The sequence below is a fragment of the Ptychodera flava genome, chromosome 8 (genome assembly GCF_041260155.1).
Source record: "Ptychodera flava strain L36383 chromosome 8, AS_Pfla_20210202, whole genome shotgun sequence".
Classification (NCBI taxonomy): domain Eukaryota; kingdom Metazoa; phylum Hemichordata; class Enteropneusta; family Ptychoderidae; genus Ptychodera; species Ptychodera flava.
This window is the reverse complement of record NC_091935.1, coordinates 3,157,398-3,175,828: the sequence shown is the minus strand read 5'-3', so window position 1 is coordinate 3,175,828 and position 18,431 is coordinate 3,157,398. Positions and strand designations below refer to the sequence as shown.

The following is an 18,431-nucleotide window of genomic DNA, read 5'->3' as shown; positions in this document are numbered from 1 at the left end:
CACAGAACTACAAATGTTACAGCTTTTTACAGGTCAAAGTTCGAACATCAAGGTCTCCCGGGCATTCTGGCCACGCTGAGAAACTTGAGAGAAACCGTCGATGTATTGCATACCCGAACAGCAAACCTTGCAAATGACACTTTCCGAGAGGGTTCGTTACAGTGTACAAACTGTTTGATACCAGTTGAGCCGAAAACTGACACTAGGTCATCATTGAAAGAGATATTTCAAATGATGATCATGGAGAGCACTTTCAAATTAAAAATCATTTATTGTCTGCTCACTGTCGCATTATCTTTCAGGTAATGGCAACCATAATCATCATCATCATCATAATCATCATCATCAAATCAAAATTACAATCATCTTTGTTGAGGCCAAATTTCTAAATAAAGTTGTATAGTATAGCGCCCTATTTTCTTAATCACTTCCGATGTTCTTTTATCTGTCCTGCTGACCTTCGACTTCAGATAAGGGCGCCTATTTCTTTGTTTTGTGTAAAGTGAAACGGGTTAGTTTCTTCGTATTGTAAATTTGATGGTTTGATGCATCAAGTTAATGGTTTCAAGATACAGGAATGGTATGCAGCAGTCTATTATTCGACAGTGTTTACTACGATTTGTTTTTGAGTGTACATCTGACAATACTGACTAATTCTGGGCGATATTGTCTGTTTATTGGTCTGACCATGTGACTAATCCTGGTTGGCCCATAGCTGTTTCACGGATGAGTTTTTTGTTTACATTCCATACTAAAAGTCTTTCGTAATTACATGGTTTGGATTCAAAATGGTATAGGTGAAGCTTATTTTGTGACCTATTTGTGTAAAACTCTCTGGTGTTTTATTTGCACAGGTAATTCTGTAAAGCACTAAACGTGAAAAGTAAATAATACACTGCCCTGTAGATAAACATTGGCAACTTCAAATACTGAATCCTTCGGTGTCCCAAGACCGACGTGAAGAACTTTCTTCTGTAGTGTACAAACTTTTATGTTTTTAAATACATTTTGTAGTTTGAACCATACATCATCGGGAAAGTGTCGGTGGAAATAATCTAGATCGAACCTTCCCTGGTGAAATGAAATAAATTTGTACAAACACCCGGTAAAATTTTTCGGTTATTTACAAAGCCAAGCAAAACGACTGGTAATCTACATTAAAGTAAATAGCAATGTTTAATCTTATTCCAGCATGTTTTCAAATGAAAATATTTTATTATAAATGACATCATCATGTGTCCACCTTAATTTTAAGAAAACTCTCAGACTGCAGAATACTTGACACGGTATGAATCTACGTTCACTCTTAATGATGTAACAATCTGATGTAAAAAAGCGGCGCCATCTTGAACTTGCAATGAACTTGATCGTTTCACTTCCAGCAAGACAGCCAAATTATCTGTTTTGCCTGTTGTTTGTTTTTTTCATTCAGATACAGAGTGATGCTATGTATTACATTTTCAACAAAATCTCATACAGAAGGAAAGTGTAGCATTGTATGACCTTTGTGATAAAGAAATGAGAATGTCTAACATTGCTGGATGGGGAATTCAGTGAGTGTGCCTCATGTGCATACAAAACTGCATAAAGATCGTTAGTTTGTTCGTGACTTTTTGACACGTTGACAAAAAGTCTGTCTGCAATTATATTGTCTACCACTGAACTAACTGATATTAATGCAACTTCTTGCTTCTCCTTAATTTATTAATTGCTTTACCTTTAAGCTGAAAATCATTACTTATTACAAAATAATAAAAGGTGACTGACCATGATTTTACCCGTCAGATTTACCCGAATCACCCAATGTAACTCCGAATGACAGACTGACTCAAACCGTGACATAGAACTTTTCCTACTAGATTACAAGCGTAATCCACGTGTTCTTCAAGTCAAAGTAATCAAGCCGAGAAAAGGCCACTAATCGATATATTTTCCCGCTAAATAAAATGGCTTGCCCTCACTTTAATCAAAATGTATTTTTGTTTCGTGATGGAAATAGAATATTTATGATTAAAAATGAGCTTTGTCTCGGTTAACGTCATTTTAGCTTATACGGTGATATGTGCCTCTAAATTAAAAGACATATTTTTGCTCAAAAGTTTTCCTAAATACCATTCTTTTAACAAAGCAAGAATAAAAATCAGGGGTCATCGTGCAAACTTTGGTACTTGAGAGACAAATTTCCTAAGATTTCCCGATATTTGAAATTCGAAATGGCAGTCATCCCTGTGTAAATTCTATGGGAAAAAATTTTCGATTTTCGAAAAACCAAGACGTTGAAAACTTTTCTTTTTCAGGAGCTTTAAAATAAGCCCCCACAAGCGGTAAGTCAGAAGGGAATGGATAAACCTTGTAAGCCTAAATTTCTGTCCCCGAGATGCGTTCTACGTTAGGTATTTTCGTTGATAGTCTAAACAAAATGCTCTCCACGGTCTTCTTCATCTGTTGTCTCCTCGGGATTTTCATATCGAATACTATCAACGTCAGAACTGTCCATATCCGGTAGCATGGCAGGTTTATTAAGGACGGATTCAAAACCAACCGATTTTAACGACGGTGACTGCGGTTTTTTTAGGTCCATAATGTAGGTATTTTGGGCACGGACATTTGAACCATGATGGCTGTTGGTCATGTTTACTTTTGGACGTTCTACACGCTTGACTGCCGATGATGAAGTTGAGCGCCTACCAAAACCCTTCATATCAGTGACTAATGATGGTTGTTGCATTTCTTGTGGTTCTTTCCCCCTCTGTTCATTATGGTAGCTACGTTTGGTAGAAATGCCATCAATTACTTGTTTGTTGGTACAGATTTTGCAAGACTGTAAATGGCAACAGTGGTGTTCTCTAAACACAACAGTTCGTTTGTGTGTAGCATCAACATTTGGGCAAAGTAGGGCGGTTTTGTTGCATGTTGACTTCAGTTGTGTTCATGGATTCTCCAGGACGGTGCGTTAAGCATTTTGTAGCCGCTCCAATCTCAACTGCAGCAACTCCATTGTTCACGTAAAGGTGATTTTGGGTCCGAAACTTTACATCTTTCTTTTCCTTCACATATGATGAGATCTCCTGGTTTTTCACCTTGCGTTCGTTCCTTGAGCCTCGTTCGTAGTACTTGGACTGCTGGTCATCAAGTGATAGTCGTTGTTGAATAAATGCGATTCTTACTGATCGTTTCAATGGCAAAGAAAGATCGCCTGAATGCAGCTTTTCACTCTTCGTCAATGGTTCCAGGGATCTACGGATACATGGACAGTGTCAATGACTTCTGCATAATGATATAGACAGTAGCGAAGTGAATGCAGTTGTATTGATAGACACAGAGCTACATTGATACATTAGAGTGGATAACCAAGCTAAAATGGTCGACTTACTTTGTCTTGAAGCACTGTAATATGAGAGAAAACGGTGGCCGCCTACTCTTTTCACAGAGCCACATCTTCTTCATCAGTCCATAGAGCCATTCAGGACAGACAGGTGGCTGAAGCTGGCGCTCTTGTCGACACAGGTGGTCCATAATCTTAGATGAATAAAGAATACACTGTTAGCATAATTTCAAAGACTTGACTTTCCATCATTGCTGATATATCTGTAACCACTTGATATGAAAAGCAATGCGAGTATGCGAAATGAAACCATCTTTTAGCATGAACGATAGGTGCATCTGATGATTACCTCATGTGAATGTTGATGTGGATATGGCACAAGGTGCTCCTCAGGCTCGGTCTGGTCTTCAGTAAGAGCATTGAAAGCCTCCCAGCAAATCTGAGAAAACATGAAAACATCTCCAGGCTGGCTGAATATTCCCGACGACACGGTCTCCGGGGGTGCCCTTTAATCAAGAAAAGACAAATACATTTTCACCGATTGCCAACAGCCATTGACAACTTCGTTGCCGGCAGCATCTCACAAAACACGATGCTATATGTTTTTAATGACTTAAAAACGTGGTTACAGCAAAGACGAATGGGAATGAATCATACCATCTTCTCATGTCCTCTGGCATTTGTTGAATATGTACAGCTTCAAATGGCCCCTTGTCGTACAGACGAACCTCGGGTCGAATTGCTCTACCCCATCGAAAGATCTTAGCTACTCCCTGATTTACGTAAATGTACTTCGCCTTCAAGCAGCAATGAGCCCAGCCCTTTGAGTGTGCTGACTGCAAACCAACTGCTACTTGTTCAAGGAGCCCAACAACAGAATCGGCGTCATACAGCTTCAATTGGCATACTTGTAGTAAGGGCAGGCCACCGTCAAATCTGGTTTTCTGTGGGTAAAAAAATCACATTGTTGATTTTGTCAGCAGATTGAAAAACAGCGTCTGTGATTCGGCAGCTACCGCTATTACGTGTGTGATATGCACTCTTTCAAACACCTTAAGTCTCACTCTGATTAATTTCCAAAACGTAGCGTAGGTGCCGGGCATGGCAGTTAATGTGCATATCGACTTTGAGATGAAAGGTAAACTATTGGCGGATAGTTCTGACCAACAAATCACGTATCGAAGAATATCAAAAACACTAAAACATTTCAAGACGGAAAAACTGTAAGAGATAGTTTCCTTCTGCTTTTAGCAGATTTTAAAAGAATGTTTCAATAGGACTGTGGCGAATAGCTTTTCTGCCACCAAATCTTTGTTTACTTTTTGAATATTCTTAAACACCAGCACAGGTATCAAGAATGTCAAATTGTGTAATGTGAAGTGTAAATTATGCGGAGGTGAAAGAGAAGTTTCGCTTTTTATTCTTAAATGGACACTTCTGTTAAATGCAAACAATTAAGAAAAAATATGTAACTTGTGTTTTTGAGCCCTTAATACCTTTCAAAATTCTGTGAAAAGATCTGAGTAAAAGAGTCGAGAGAGTTTTGCAGTAAACATACATACATGTATGCATGCTCGCACGCCTGCATGAATGCATACATACATTCATACGTACGTATATACATACATACGTTCGTAGATGCATACATACATACATACATACATACATACATACATACATACATACATACATACATACATACATACATACATACATACATACATACATGCATACATACATACATACATACATACATACATACATACATACATACATACATACATACATACAAACATACATACATACATACATACATACACACACACACACACACACACACACACATCATACATACATACATACATACATACATACATACATACATACATACATACATACATACATACATACATACATACATACATACATACATACATACATACATAAAAACAAACGTACATACATACAATACAGAACACCCTACAACATGAAATCCCCATCAGTTTGATAATTACTACAACGAACACAATGTGGCGTGCCGGTGATAAATATTGAACTGGTACAACAACGTCGATAATTATATTGATGAGTGAAAACGTGAATCTGTATTACGAAATCGCTTTTCAGATCATTACAAACCTGCAGAAAGAAATCTTCTTGATGTTCTATGTTGACTATCTGTGCTATGTGTTCATTCGCCAAGTTCTTCAGTTTTTCGCTATCTTCAATAGAACGGTCACTGCATATGCGCTCCAAGAAAGACCTTCGGTCCTACATTTATAGATGACATTACTTAAAAAATATTTCAAATCATACCATCGTAGGTGGTAGTAAGATCAAAATTCAAATTCTGCATTGAACACTGATTACATAAGTACGAACATGAAAATAGACCCAAAAATTCGAACACAAAGAGGATTAACAAGGGTTAAACCAATTAAGGCGAAATAGTCTAGCAAATATCAATACTAGTATTCAAAACTATTTGAACGTGTACAATTATGTACCTGTGTCAAAGTTGGTTCATCTGCTCCGCGAACTTCACTTGCAGTGCAGGGATAACAATCCATAACCTTTCCAGTCGGAAACGACATAGGTGATGAGTTGTACATTTGTAGATCCTCTGGAATTCCCTGGTGAAGAGAACGTTGCTAATGTTGGCAAAAGTGAATACTACACTAAAAATGCCCTTAGGTATAGTGTCTTTAGTGACCCTGTTATATTTGACCAATTCGATCGATTTTATTTTGTGTCCTGCAAGACACTTTCTCCCGGATACTCACTGATGCTTTGTCTATTTAATATGCTTTTTTTTACTGTGAAAAATACTGAACACAAGAATTGTTTATCTCACCCTGTCAGGTTCTAAGGGTTGGTTCGCGTCTCTCTCTGGTGGATGATAAGCCATTAATGACGCCATACCGGCTGCAGCTGAAATGCGGAGTGTATATTTAATAAATGAACGGTCATAAATGAGATAAATAACAGTGCAAAGATATCCACTCCCACATATATTGAATATCATTGTCAGTATAATTCAGCTTATAATGAACTTCTGTTAAGTCAAATACCTGTAGACCCCGAGTTCTCCTGAAAGTCTGCAAGCTGCTCATCGAATTCACGAATACTGCTACGGCTGTTTGGTCTCATGATCATGGCCCCCAAAATCATCATGTAGAGGTCATCGGGAATCGACGAAGGTTGGTTCATTCTGTATCCCATCAAAACCTTCTTCACAACATCGCCACTTTTCATGCCATAGAGTTCTGTGTATGGTTGGCATCCATGGGTTAGGACCTCGTAAGCTGCACAGGAACACATCCACGAGTCAGACTTCACAGAGTACGAGTAAGTTAGGAGTGATTCCGGGGCTGAGTACCGTGTTGGTACTGGGTCAGACTTGCTTCCTGTTCAACGATAGATAATGTAAGAAACAAGTTTCTATCAGTGCATAGGACCTACAAGTTAGTCAGTTTAATTAGATTTGGGTGCCATATTTATATTGACAAGCAAATTGACCAAAGCACAAGTATTAGATGTCGATATATTAATCTTGGTGAAGTGTGACAGGCTTGCAAACTTTCACAAAGAATATATTTCGAAGTTCAAGGACACAATTTATGGTTACACAGTGTCATGTGGGATTCTACAAACCTTTGATATCTTCAATATCAATTTCATCATAAATATTGTCATCTTCAGTTGTCAACTGTGTGTCGCATTTCAGGGATTTGGCGAGTCTAAAGTTATGGTATTTCACTCGCAGTTCCCCCTTGTCATCTCTCTGAATGAAGAAATTTGTGCAGACTATGTCACGGAGTATGATCCCTTTCTCGTGACAGTACATCACGGCTGCCAACATTGGTCGCAGTATAAGTTTGATTAGGTCATAAACACTCATCTGGCGATCTTCTTTGACTCGCCTGATAAGGAATTCTGCGATGTTTTCGCTCCAAGCTTCGGTGATGATAAAGTTCGGCCTTGGCCTGATTTGGAAGGCGAAAATGTCGACGATGTTTCTATGCCGTGTAACTTTTAACAAACTGTCAAGTTCCTGACTGAAGTATTTGAGAGACGTCGAGCTACGAGAAAATCCCTCTACGAAATTTTTAACTGACCCTGGAGTAAGGACATTGACCTTCACGGGTTTCTCAAACATATTTGCCATCCAAGACCAAAATTTTGGATTCTGGTTGTACTGGCTCGGTTTGGACTTGCCCCCGATGATGACAAGTCCCTGGCAAAGATAGGTGTTCAGAATGTGCTGTTGATAAACTTCATGAGCACGGGAAAGAACTAATGATTCTCCATCGCTATCTTGCTTCACAAGAAGTCTTCTTGTAACATGCATTCTCACCGCTCGGCATTGATGATGTATCAAAGGTCCAATGGCCTCCTCCATGTACTGTACAGCGACGTCTTTGGATCTTTTGTCGTTCAAAATTTTCAAAGATTTCCACATTTCTCTGAGGCCAAGCATTTCATCACCAAGTCCGTCTACAACAGCAGCGCAAAAATCTACAAACAGAAAACGATTCATTGAATATATTCTTAGCTCACTCTGTGAAAATTATAGAATTTATTTAAGTAATATTACGAATACATCTGTAATCTACTACCATCATGACAAAGTTGACCTTGTGCAAAATGACAAGACACTAAAGGAGACATTGTGCCTGCTCTCCATACAATTTCCCCAGTACGTGGAACGCCACTATTTAACACAACTGTGGTTCTGCCTATGTGCCAATGACAAAGTGTCAAGTAAATGATCACGATGAGATCTACATTTCCAAAGAAAAAAAGAGTCAGGCGTTGACATTGTGAAAGTTGCTTCACCTTCATCACTGCTGAATTGGAGTATGGAGACCAACAGTTTTGACATGTGCACGAGAAGCTTCGTACTTGTTTCATTTCGCTTTTCGTAGACGAATCTCTGCATCATTTTCAGTGCTCTTTCTTTAACATGTGCCTCTTCGTTTGCAATGATCTAGAGAGAGAGAAAAAGAGAGACAGAGAGACAGAAAGACAGAGACAGAGAGAGATCTTGTTCAATTACACACTGTGATGACACAATATGATTTTGTAATGATGGCTTGAAATTAGAAAATAGTACTCACAAGTAAGAAATATACATACCATATGGGCAATGAACGTGGACTTCAAAAACTGATCAAACCACGAATCAGCCACAATAACACGAATGCACTCTTCGACGTCTTTCTCCGAAACATCTTCATCCACGATGATTTCTCGTAAGGAAGTTATTTCCTCGGCAAACTTAGAACGTTTCTTGAATACTAACAATTTTCCTGCGTTGCCTTGTTTCACTTTTTCAATCATTTCCCGAGCTTTTGTGATCGTTTCCCTACAGTATTTCATCACTATTTGTTTGGAGGGATGTGTTGGCGTCTGCCACTTCTGCATACTTCGACCGCTTAGGTTGCATGTTATTGTCTGCTGGTGTCCACAGTGCTGGTTCATAGCGTGAAATAACAGCATCGAACAGACGACGTTGGTGTACACTCTCGCTGTATGTGCTAAATTCGGGATGCTGCTTGGAGATTGGAGTGACTTTGACAGTAAATCCTCTATAGACAATAGATCATCCAAATCTGGGATGTGCAAGATTGTGGATTTATACAGTGCTTCAAGTACTTGGGTTTGGACATTGATATTGAACATCGCTAACATGTCAGTCAACGTCCGATAATCCCTCTTTGCTCTCAACTCTGGAATAATCTTTCCGACGATGAATTGTTCTGTTGTTCTTTTTCTTGGATTGTCTTTTGGTAGTCCTTGGAATATTTCATTTAAATGACTAATACCATTAGGCACAGAACACTTTAAGTTGAGTTCCTTGTGACTTCTGGCTGCAGATGTGAAGAGATTGTTATTCAGTTCCTATTTCAATTCTATTTATTCAGTTCTAATTACAGTTCTTATCTATCTATAACTATTATCGGTCTATCCATTCATTCAAATGCACTCATTTACCCGTTCCGCTTTTGAAGTCTTTCAACAGACTTAACATAACTAGATCTTAATATTCCTCACTATATATGTCTGTGTTATTTTATGTGTGACATTTTCCCTAACACTCACATTTGTTAGTTCAATTCTCCCGGTTCGTTGAGGAGTACAGTATGAAAATTTCAATGTGAAAATAGTACCTGTAACTTCCATAGACTTCTTGCATATCTGTGGACCACTCATGCAACTGTTGTGTCCATCTCCATCAAAAACAGATGTAAATGTTGGTTCGTCCGCGTGAGAATTAGTCTCCTTTGCTTGCAGGTTTTCCGTTTTATTCACATAATTTGGACGTTCATTCTGACCTAGTATAGGAATATTTAAGGCAAGGTTGTTAAACAATGTTAAAAATGAAATAAATTATATCGACAACAGCATTGGACTTACCAAATCAAGAACGACATCGAAACATATCAGTATTGCCCCAATAGCACTTTATCGAATGTGACGTTAGAAATAAACAATATCTTGTAATTGAACACCTTGATCTGAAATGTATACAGCATTTGGGAAAATTTTGTCTTTGTCTAAAATTTATAGGTGATAATATAATGTTTATAAAGAGAATGTCAAATTTTATAGGTCATTGCATAATCACAATATGTAACACACAGCACCTTCTGCCTTATTCGCATTTTCTGTCTGAAGTTTGTCCCCTGTGCAGTTTTCAATTCTCTTGCTTGCCGCTCGGAGAAGTTTGGTCAATTCCCAGGAGTGCCTTTTACCCGTCTTGGTGAAGTCGATGGGTATGATACCCAGGCTGCGAAACAGGGTCGGGATCTCAGCCTTGTCATGCATTTTGACTACTATGTAACGCTTGAAGTCAACTTTTTGGCCAATGAGAATGAAATCGGACAGCTTTTCATCCGACCACTCCCTGTTGAAGTCTACGGTAATAGGCAGTATTGTGACAGGATGTAGTTTGAGGGCGCGTCGAATACTGTCTTTGATTGTCACAGACGGTAGGCGGTCACGTGGTGGATAGTAACAGGGGATGCCGTTGTTTTCAAGGGGTTGAAGAATATCATGCTCCACGGTGTCTTCATCAGCTTCAGCGCACATGATATTGGCACCAAATTTTTCTTCTAGATTTTTCACATATGAATCTGTCAGGATAAAGAGAGCTTTGACTGAGTACAGGATGTAGTGAGCCGACTGGATTTAGAGAAGAATAGAAAGATTATACCATTACCATCACACTATAAAATTTACCTGGTCGTCTCTATGGCGACCCTGGTGTGGCCCGCTATGTCAGGCCTTTGCGAACTTTTTATGTCAGGTCAGAGAGGTAGCCCTTGGCCTAGTTGGCGCCCTGACGGTAGGCCTAGGGTGAAGTCATAAGAGACTTAAAGACCAGATACTCAATTCCAGTGTGAACACGAATAAAAATTTTCTTTTCTCATCAAAATCTTGCACCAAGCAGGGAGGTAGACAATGGTCTCAGTATGAACCTGGCAAGTCTTTTGACACTCAAATTTTAACAATATTTTTCTGGACTCAATTAGAAGCCAATAGTGTGAACCAAATTGTATGTGTGTACATCAAAAATGCATCCCAATACAGTTATTATTTTATCTGCTAAAAAAGTTAAGGACAGCAATCAAAGCTGTTCGTGCAAAATTTTATTCGTAAGCCATTTTTTGAATTCGTCGGTGCGGGAGAGAATTTGTTATCAGTGGTTAAAGAAATGTTTACTAGTATTGTCTTGCACAGAGAACTGGCAGCGTGTTGGACTCTGCTAAAATAAGAAAAAAATTGAGAAAAACTAAGCCGTCGGCGGAGAGAGGATAACATAGGGCAACGAGGAGGTTTTTTGTTTCAAAGTGAAATTGGAAATTTACTGATGTAGTGGAGGGGATACACTTGGGCGGCAAGATAATTTTTAACAATGACGGGAGTGTAGTTGCGTGCAGCCTTTATTCTCCCTCAAAATTGTAATATTATTCAAAAGACATCTAGAGTGAAGCAATGGGCTCCACCGTAGGTTGGTGACAACCGAAATGTTAATACAATGTGCGACATGTATCGCGAATTACCAGGCGAGTGCTACATGGAGCGAAATTTACTCAAATGGAGTGTATGACGAACTACAAAGGAGTTTACTCTTTTATATAATATTAAAATTTGTGTTTCGGGCTTTGAATAGTTTTCTCCGTAATTTTATCACTAAAATGGAGAATCAAAGATTGAGCGACTGTCGGCGAACGGAAATTCAGTGCCCGGGACCATGCATCGTTCATTAAAGGTTATCTCGACTGAAGCAGTGGAAGTGACCGTGGACAACAAAAAGTGACAACGCTGATGTAGCAAAGCGCAAGCTAAATGCTCTAATTAGATAAGTTCTTAAAGGAGTTTTCGAAACGTTTACACAACTCTGTTAATCATCTCCATGTACTGTATTTGATAATTAATTTTTCCCGCTTTGTAATCGTTCCCGTTTGCTAGTTAAGGGGTCCGTTTTTAACATTGGTATATGACTATTTTATCGCTGTGACAGCCGGCATTAGCTCTTGTCCAATGAGAAAGATGCATTGGCGTACTTGACACGCTAATATGAAATAATAGCATATTTTCAAGCACAAAGAGCTCTCCGCACAAAAAATCTTGTTATCTTCCGCTTGATAAGTTAGGAATTTCCGTTCAAATAGTTGGTTGCCTACTTATGTGAAGTTTCACTTTGCAACACCTGCACTAAATGTGTAGGTGTTACCTCAGAACCCACCTGTCGAAGAGGCTTGGCTGACGTCAGTGCCATTCTGCGATGACGACGATAGGCCAACGTCATCGTAAACCGTATCCTGGTCATAGGTGCTTGGTGGGTAACACGTCGATGATTCGGTACAAAACGTGTCGCCGACGAAATTCTGTAATACGTATTTTTCGGTGAGGAAAAAATCAGACACGTTAACATCCATTTTAAAAACTCTTTTCACAGTACAGTCATAGTCCACTAGTAGTAGAAGCAGTAGTAGTAGTAGTGTTATTATCATTGTTGTTGTTATTATTATTATTAATTATTATTATTATTATTATTATTATTATTATTATTATTATTATTGCACTCTATTTAATCTCGATAGACTTTTGAGCCCAAAGTTGTTCTCACACAGTGTTCAGATGCGACACAAATATGCAATAATTATGTTCATTAAAATATAAAAAGAGCAGAAAAACATGTGCATAAAAGACAGCAGGTAATAAATGGCTAAAGCCAAAAGCCAAAAAAAAAATCAGGATTAGATTTGCCTAAAAGAGTCATACAGTACAGATAGAATGCATTAATTTCAAATATTCGACTATAAAGAAGTCATTGTTTCCTACCCCGTCATTCCAGTGATTGTTTCTATATTCTGGAGTGTCGTTCCAGCTCATGATTGCATGTCTCTGCTGTGCTCTATCAACTGCGATGGCTCTGAAATACATATGTGTGATCATAATTATAATGTGAGAAACTTAAGGAATCACATTATGCATGCTGGTCGTTCTGTCATCGGTCAATGGGGCGAAGATAGAAAGTGATAATGTGACAGCCATTTTCCCCAATGTGGAATAGGACCCGTACGATTCCTTCGTAAAAGATATTATAAAAATCTATTAAGATTCTATAAGAGACTAAATTTCTTACACACGTTTGAAAAGACAATAAATTAGAGGAAAAATGAGTAAGCAATTTTCTTGTGGTTCTTATAATTTCAGTGGTCAAAATTGGTTTCACTACAAATACATATAAGAATCTTATAAGATAATTGCTCTTACTAATTTGCATATAAGATGTTACTAGATTCCTATAGGAAACTAATAAGAAGATTTCTTATGAGAAGAGTTCAATTACAGAAAATCTGAAAAGTTACACCAATTCAGGAAAAAGTTCACCTTCGGACCAAAATCTGTACTGATCATATATGGCTGACAGACTATCTGCTTTTGCAGTTTGGATATTTTCACTAACACGAAAATACCCCCAAGACACGCTGGCTTTTGAAATTGGTTTCAAATCGATCCCTTAAAGCCAAAGGCAATACAAACAAAGGTGCAATATAAGGCTTAAAATAGCCTAAACTTTAAGATCTCTTCAAAAATTCTTTTTCGACAAAGTGAATATTATGGTAGCTCTATTTAATCCAAAAGCAGAATTATCATTTCCTAGCAAAAAGAACCCTACCCCTAGCAACAGCAATCTATATTAATTGTATCAAAACTAACCAGTGGGCGGTGTGTATATGTGAATAACTAAATAAAAAAATTAAGCTCACCCTAGCAACGGTACCGAGACATAGCCCATAGCAATAAAAATAAGCTATTTTCTTGCTGACCAAACTTAACACGGTCGGGCAAGTCCACATAAATGTTGAGCAAAGACAACAATAGCAGTCCATGTAATGACTTAGCAAAATTTAAGGCCCATTGATTGGCTTCAGGGGCCTTATAAATCAATGGATTAAAGCTCGATTACTTCACATTCTACCACACTGATGTGACCTTTGAATGAAACTCATATTGGAGTCTAACAAACACCTTCGTACACTTTGATCTAGCTTTTTAAGCCATTACCTGAATGCTGATGAGCACTATCTTTCAAACAAAGAGAACAGCACTATTTTTCAACCTTACTATATTCATAACCAGGAGGTTAATTGCTGGTTTGACACATGATATGATGACCTTGGCTTTAGCATGGCCGGAATGGGAGCATATTACCTTGGATGACCTTTGACCAATATTCACATTTATCAGCAGCTACAACCAGTGTGAGCAAAAAAAACCACATACGCTTCTGTAGTAAGTCACAACGCATGAATGACAGCAGACATTGTAACAAAGCAATGGTGATACTATTCCGGCGATCAAATATTCTATTTTCTCATAAAAATAAGGAGATCTATTTCCATCAGTTAGTTCTCTATCAGCAAGCATTTAATCACCCTTTTCAGGGGCATGTTGTAAATACCAATGTTTTGTTGTCATGCTACAGCTGTCACATACGGTAAAGCCATATATTGTCCCCTCTCATATGTTTTGACTACATTGGCATAAATGAATTAAGACGTTGTCAAATAGCTTTCTTTTCATAATTGTCATTTGTTGTTGTTGTTGTTGTTGTTGAGGGTCATTATTTAAGGTCTTTTTCACTTTTGTATTCATGTCAACTGGTTTCAATTATTTTCTGTTCAAAAAAGAATATTCTGTTATACAGCAATCAGCTTGTCGGCTCAGCCTGTACATGTTTAGACTGCATTGTTATTCTAAATGTCAGGTCATCGAATGATCTCACCGTAACAGCAGGCATGTTGATGTCAGAATGTGATAAATACTACCAGGAATAACTATACAGCGTCTCATGTATTAATCATTATCTGTCACTAGTAAGTCATCAAGAATGTTGTGCAATGTAACATAAAATGTAAGATAGTTGACAGTTTATATTTACTCAATGATGGATCTATATCAAATTAATATCTATTTAGGATAACACATTTATTGCCCTATGCAAAGTTTCAATTTCAGTAACCTTCAAATAGAATTTTTCAATTGAAAGTGTTTACATAGCAGACATAGCTTCAATTTAATATGTTAATATTGGGGAATGAATAGTAATTTATTTATGTGCTTGAAAGACAGATTCTTTTTCAGTCTGAGTTTTCAAGCCTGAGATTTGAATGCAACGGCTTCAAGTCACTCTGAACTCTTTCTGACAGTTTCATTACAGTAAACTCTGGCGTTTGTTACATACTTCCTGTTATCAAAAATTTATAACACATGAGGTCATTTGTATTAGTCCCACAAATAGGATACTTGTTTTGTTTTATGCTCATGAACGCATCTGCTGTTACTATGGAGTTTCATTTCTCGAATAGATTTGACTTGGGAATTGCTAAATAGCAATCATAGAGGAGTACCCCTCGAGATCCTAACTCTGTCCACTAAAATTATCTGTTTTTTTCCTGCTGTTGATTGAATATAACAATATAACATTGCCTCTTCCGCAGTAATGCACTTTGTCCTCTTTTCCTGCAAACAACACTTCATGTTCTTGTGTTGGTACAGCTAATATACCAATGATGTAAAAATTGCTGTACAAAGGTTGTCCCTCTAAGTGGCCTAAATATTGTTGATCTTTAAAACTGGAATGTCGAATTTGTTAAAGTCTGATCGGCCTTTAGTAGATCTGCCCCTAGCTAATGTTATAATGGACGGAATTTGCCAATGGTAGATTCATGACTATAGACACACTGCATGGATGGAATGACGCACTGAATAGACTTGAGAACGGCGCTCTTCCTCACCTTCAGAATATGGAAATGTTCCTGGTCTTTGTATGCGAAAAGCCTATGTAAAACTGGAAGAAATCGGGCACTATCTGAGACCTGTAAATTTAGCTGACAGTGCTTGAAAGCAATGACATGAATGAAACACGAATTCCGCGTTGAACGCGCTGTCCAGTGAGGTACTTGTACTTCATTCGAGTTCGAACGCCGTTAGGGAGCCTTCACTAAAAAGGGGGTGGCCCGGGGAATTGAGTGGGATGGTCACTTTTTGTAAACCTATCTTGTTGGGATTGTCAATTTTAACAGAAACTGATTGAACGGCCAAACCTTTGATTTCCCATGTGATATTTTCTGAATAGGAAATCACCGACGAAATACATTGATTCTTTTAATTACATACACATTATCGACAAGCAAAGAAGATGCAGTGGTATTCTATATTAAACACCTTGAACAGTTAAAACTGATGAAAGGCAAAAGACAAATACATATCGGACAGGTGGCAAAGTGTATGTCAATTATCAAATGTCTATAAATACACAGATATTGTTAGTTTTATGTCTTATATTGGCAAAAAAAATATCATAGTTCTCTCATAGACTACTATCTATAGTGAACCAACATTTCGGTGAAATTCCGAAATCATTTTTTTTGCACACACATCAACTTGTAATAAACACCCTAGTCTAATTAAGTACATTAATATCAATAATCAAGAGTACATAAATACACAGATTTACCTAGTTTTGTATTGGAAAACGTTGTTCATAGTTTCCTCATAGACTACCGTGTATAGTGAATCAATATTTTCAATGAAATCCAAAATCAAATTTCTGCTACCCACATGCATATTTTACTTGCCACTTCAAGCAAAGTCATTTACATATATTATCAAACATATATAAATGTACAGATATAGCTTGTTGGGGGGAATAGTCATTAATATGCGTGATAGTGGACTCCCATGTATTATTATTTGATATTTTTGGGTGAAGCACTACATCAGCCACATCTTGCCGCCTTATAGTTACACAAAATATGGTGACCCTCCCGCAAATCCGTGACCCTAGAAAAATGCTTGTGATAAATTGCAACCCTTCCTCCTAAACCGTCGCAAGCCCCCCTGTAATTACTGTCCGTAACTTACATTAAAACCAATTGTTATATAAACTAGCTGATATTGTTTCAATTATTCTGGGGAGAATACAGCAGTGATTTGGGGAGGCTTCAAGTTTTAGAATTTCGGACAAGGAGGAGGGTCATATTTTAGACACGGGGATAGGGGAGGGTCGCGTTTTACAGTACAGGTGCGCACGAAATTCCCCCGGCCTACCTCCCTGTAATTAATGAAGGTTCCCCATACGGTCCGAAAACATTGACTGTTTGAGTGTCCGAACATGGAAAATTACAATATCAAAAGGAAAAACAGGGCATATCAAGGTGACGGATCGCGGTTACAGACATTGTTTGCTGTTTGGGTCTTCGGTACGCGGTAGACATGTGACGTCACAAACTTTTGAATCCGCATTCAGAAGGGTTGCGACAGTCAGTCTAATCCGGCTGTTGAGTGGGCAAAGAAGTCAGGCTACTGGTACAACAATCAGGTTTCCCGAAGCACAACCCCTCCAACCGCTGTGGTTGGAGAGACTTAACCCAAATGTACCTTTAAGAACTGAAAATCAATAGTATCTAGATTCTACGATCAAATAAATACCTCCAACGTTATGGTGCACACGAAACGACCCAGGCCGAGGATACTAGCGCTCACAGTTGTATTGTGTAGAGACCTTCTGTACTGCTGAGCAGTCAATGGTCGTTGCACCTTTGGACCAGTGCCTCAAGTAGGTGTGAAATTTAAATTGGAAGCACACATACACTAAGAACTCGTTACTTCTGAATTAACTATGTATCTGTTAGCTGATTTAGAAATGAATTAATAAACCGAACAGTAGAAGAGACATCAGAAACCAAAAGTTTGACTTTACCTTTTGAACAGCACACCGGAATGTAAATCAAGAGTAATCGCCCTCGTGACAAGCTGCATGCATTGGCATTGTTCACAAACAAACAAACGCAGTATATGAACTACAGCTATTCTTTGATCGGTGGAACGACGGGAATTTCCCACACTGCTTGTAGGTAGAAAGAATTTGTGTTCTCAGTATTTTCAACTTTATATTTAACTGAACAATAGGCGTGTCGGTAACCGTTCTTGAAGTTATCGATGCATACAACAAGTGACTTGTTCATTATTTCATACATCGGAAGAGTTGAGGTGTATGACCATAAACAGTACTTGTCTTCTGTGTATGGTACAGTCTTATACAAGTTTCAAAGTAGTGTTACGCAGACCGCGCAGTCTTTCTGTTGCACGCCCTCAACACGAGGACGAGCGAGGCAGCTTCGAGATGCAATAAAACGAGAGCAAGGATTTATTTCTGTGTGCTACAAATAAAGTCTTGAGTGTACGTAGAATGTTGAATGGTTCTCGTTTTAAACCATGTATTACTGTTTTAGGTAACCATACTACGATTTAAAACCCAAAACCTACAGTAAAGCATTAATTTACCGTGGTTTTTTTAAATGCTTGAGTCTCGAGGTCAACCTCTTACGATAGCTACTGTTGTCCGTTACTCGGGTCTTATCATCGAATGTGAGAACAAGGTTTATACATACTAGTGTGCTACTGTCCGAACTTTGCATGGGCGAGCTCGAGTCGATTATTCGATTGTAAAAAGGTTGAATTTATAAAAAGCCTCGCTGAGTCCATGGTAAGTTAAGCTTATCACATTCAAGGCACACCTCAT

The 18,431-nt window shown here is 38.2% G+C and overlaps 1 protein-coding gene across 1 annotated transcript; it reads right to left on the bottom strand.

Moving 5' to 3' along the window:
* Window positions 1-254: 254 nt before the first annotated feature.
* LOC139138205 (uncharacterized) lies at window positions 255-17,717 on the bottom strand. The gene is made up of 16 exons (XM_070706483.1): window positions 17,610-17,717; window positions 12,680-12,770; window positions 12,081-12,222; window positions 9,976-10,464; window positions 9,499-9,663; window positions 8,465-9,198; window positions 8,165-8,315; window positions 6,980-7,843; window positions 6,397-6,732; window positions 6,180-6,256; window positions 5,833-5,958; window positions 5,465-5,596; window positions 3,983-4,269; window positions 3,675-3,831; window positions 3,374-3,519; window positions 255-3,237 (listed from the first exon to the last, which is right to left on the bottom strand). The coding sequence occupies exons 1-16, from the start codon at window positions 17,666-17,668 to the stop codon at window positions 2,877-2,879; spliced, it is 4,317 nt and encodes a 1,438-aa protein (XP_070562584.1). The 5' UTR covers window positions 17,669-17,717; the 3' UTR covers window positions 255-2,876.
* Window positions 17,718-18,431: the final 714 nt, after the last annotated feature.

Bases quoted from the DNA above. Each gene is read 5' to 3' on its own strand.
- LOC139138205 (XM_070706483.1), bottom strand. From the start codon at position 17,668: ATGCAGCTTGTCACGAGGGCGATTACTCTTGATTTACATTCCGGTGTG. The intron at 12,223-12,679 runs GTAGGAAACAAT...TACGTATTACAG, and splicing joins ACAATCACTGGAATGACGGG to AATTTCGTCGGCGACACGTT. The intron at 5,597-5,832 runs GTACATAATTGT...CTATAAATGTAG, and splicing joins ATGAACCAACTTTGACACAG to GACCGAAGGTCTTTCTTGGA.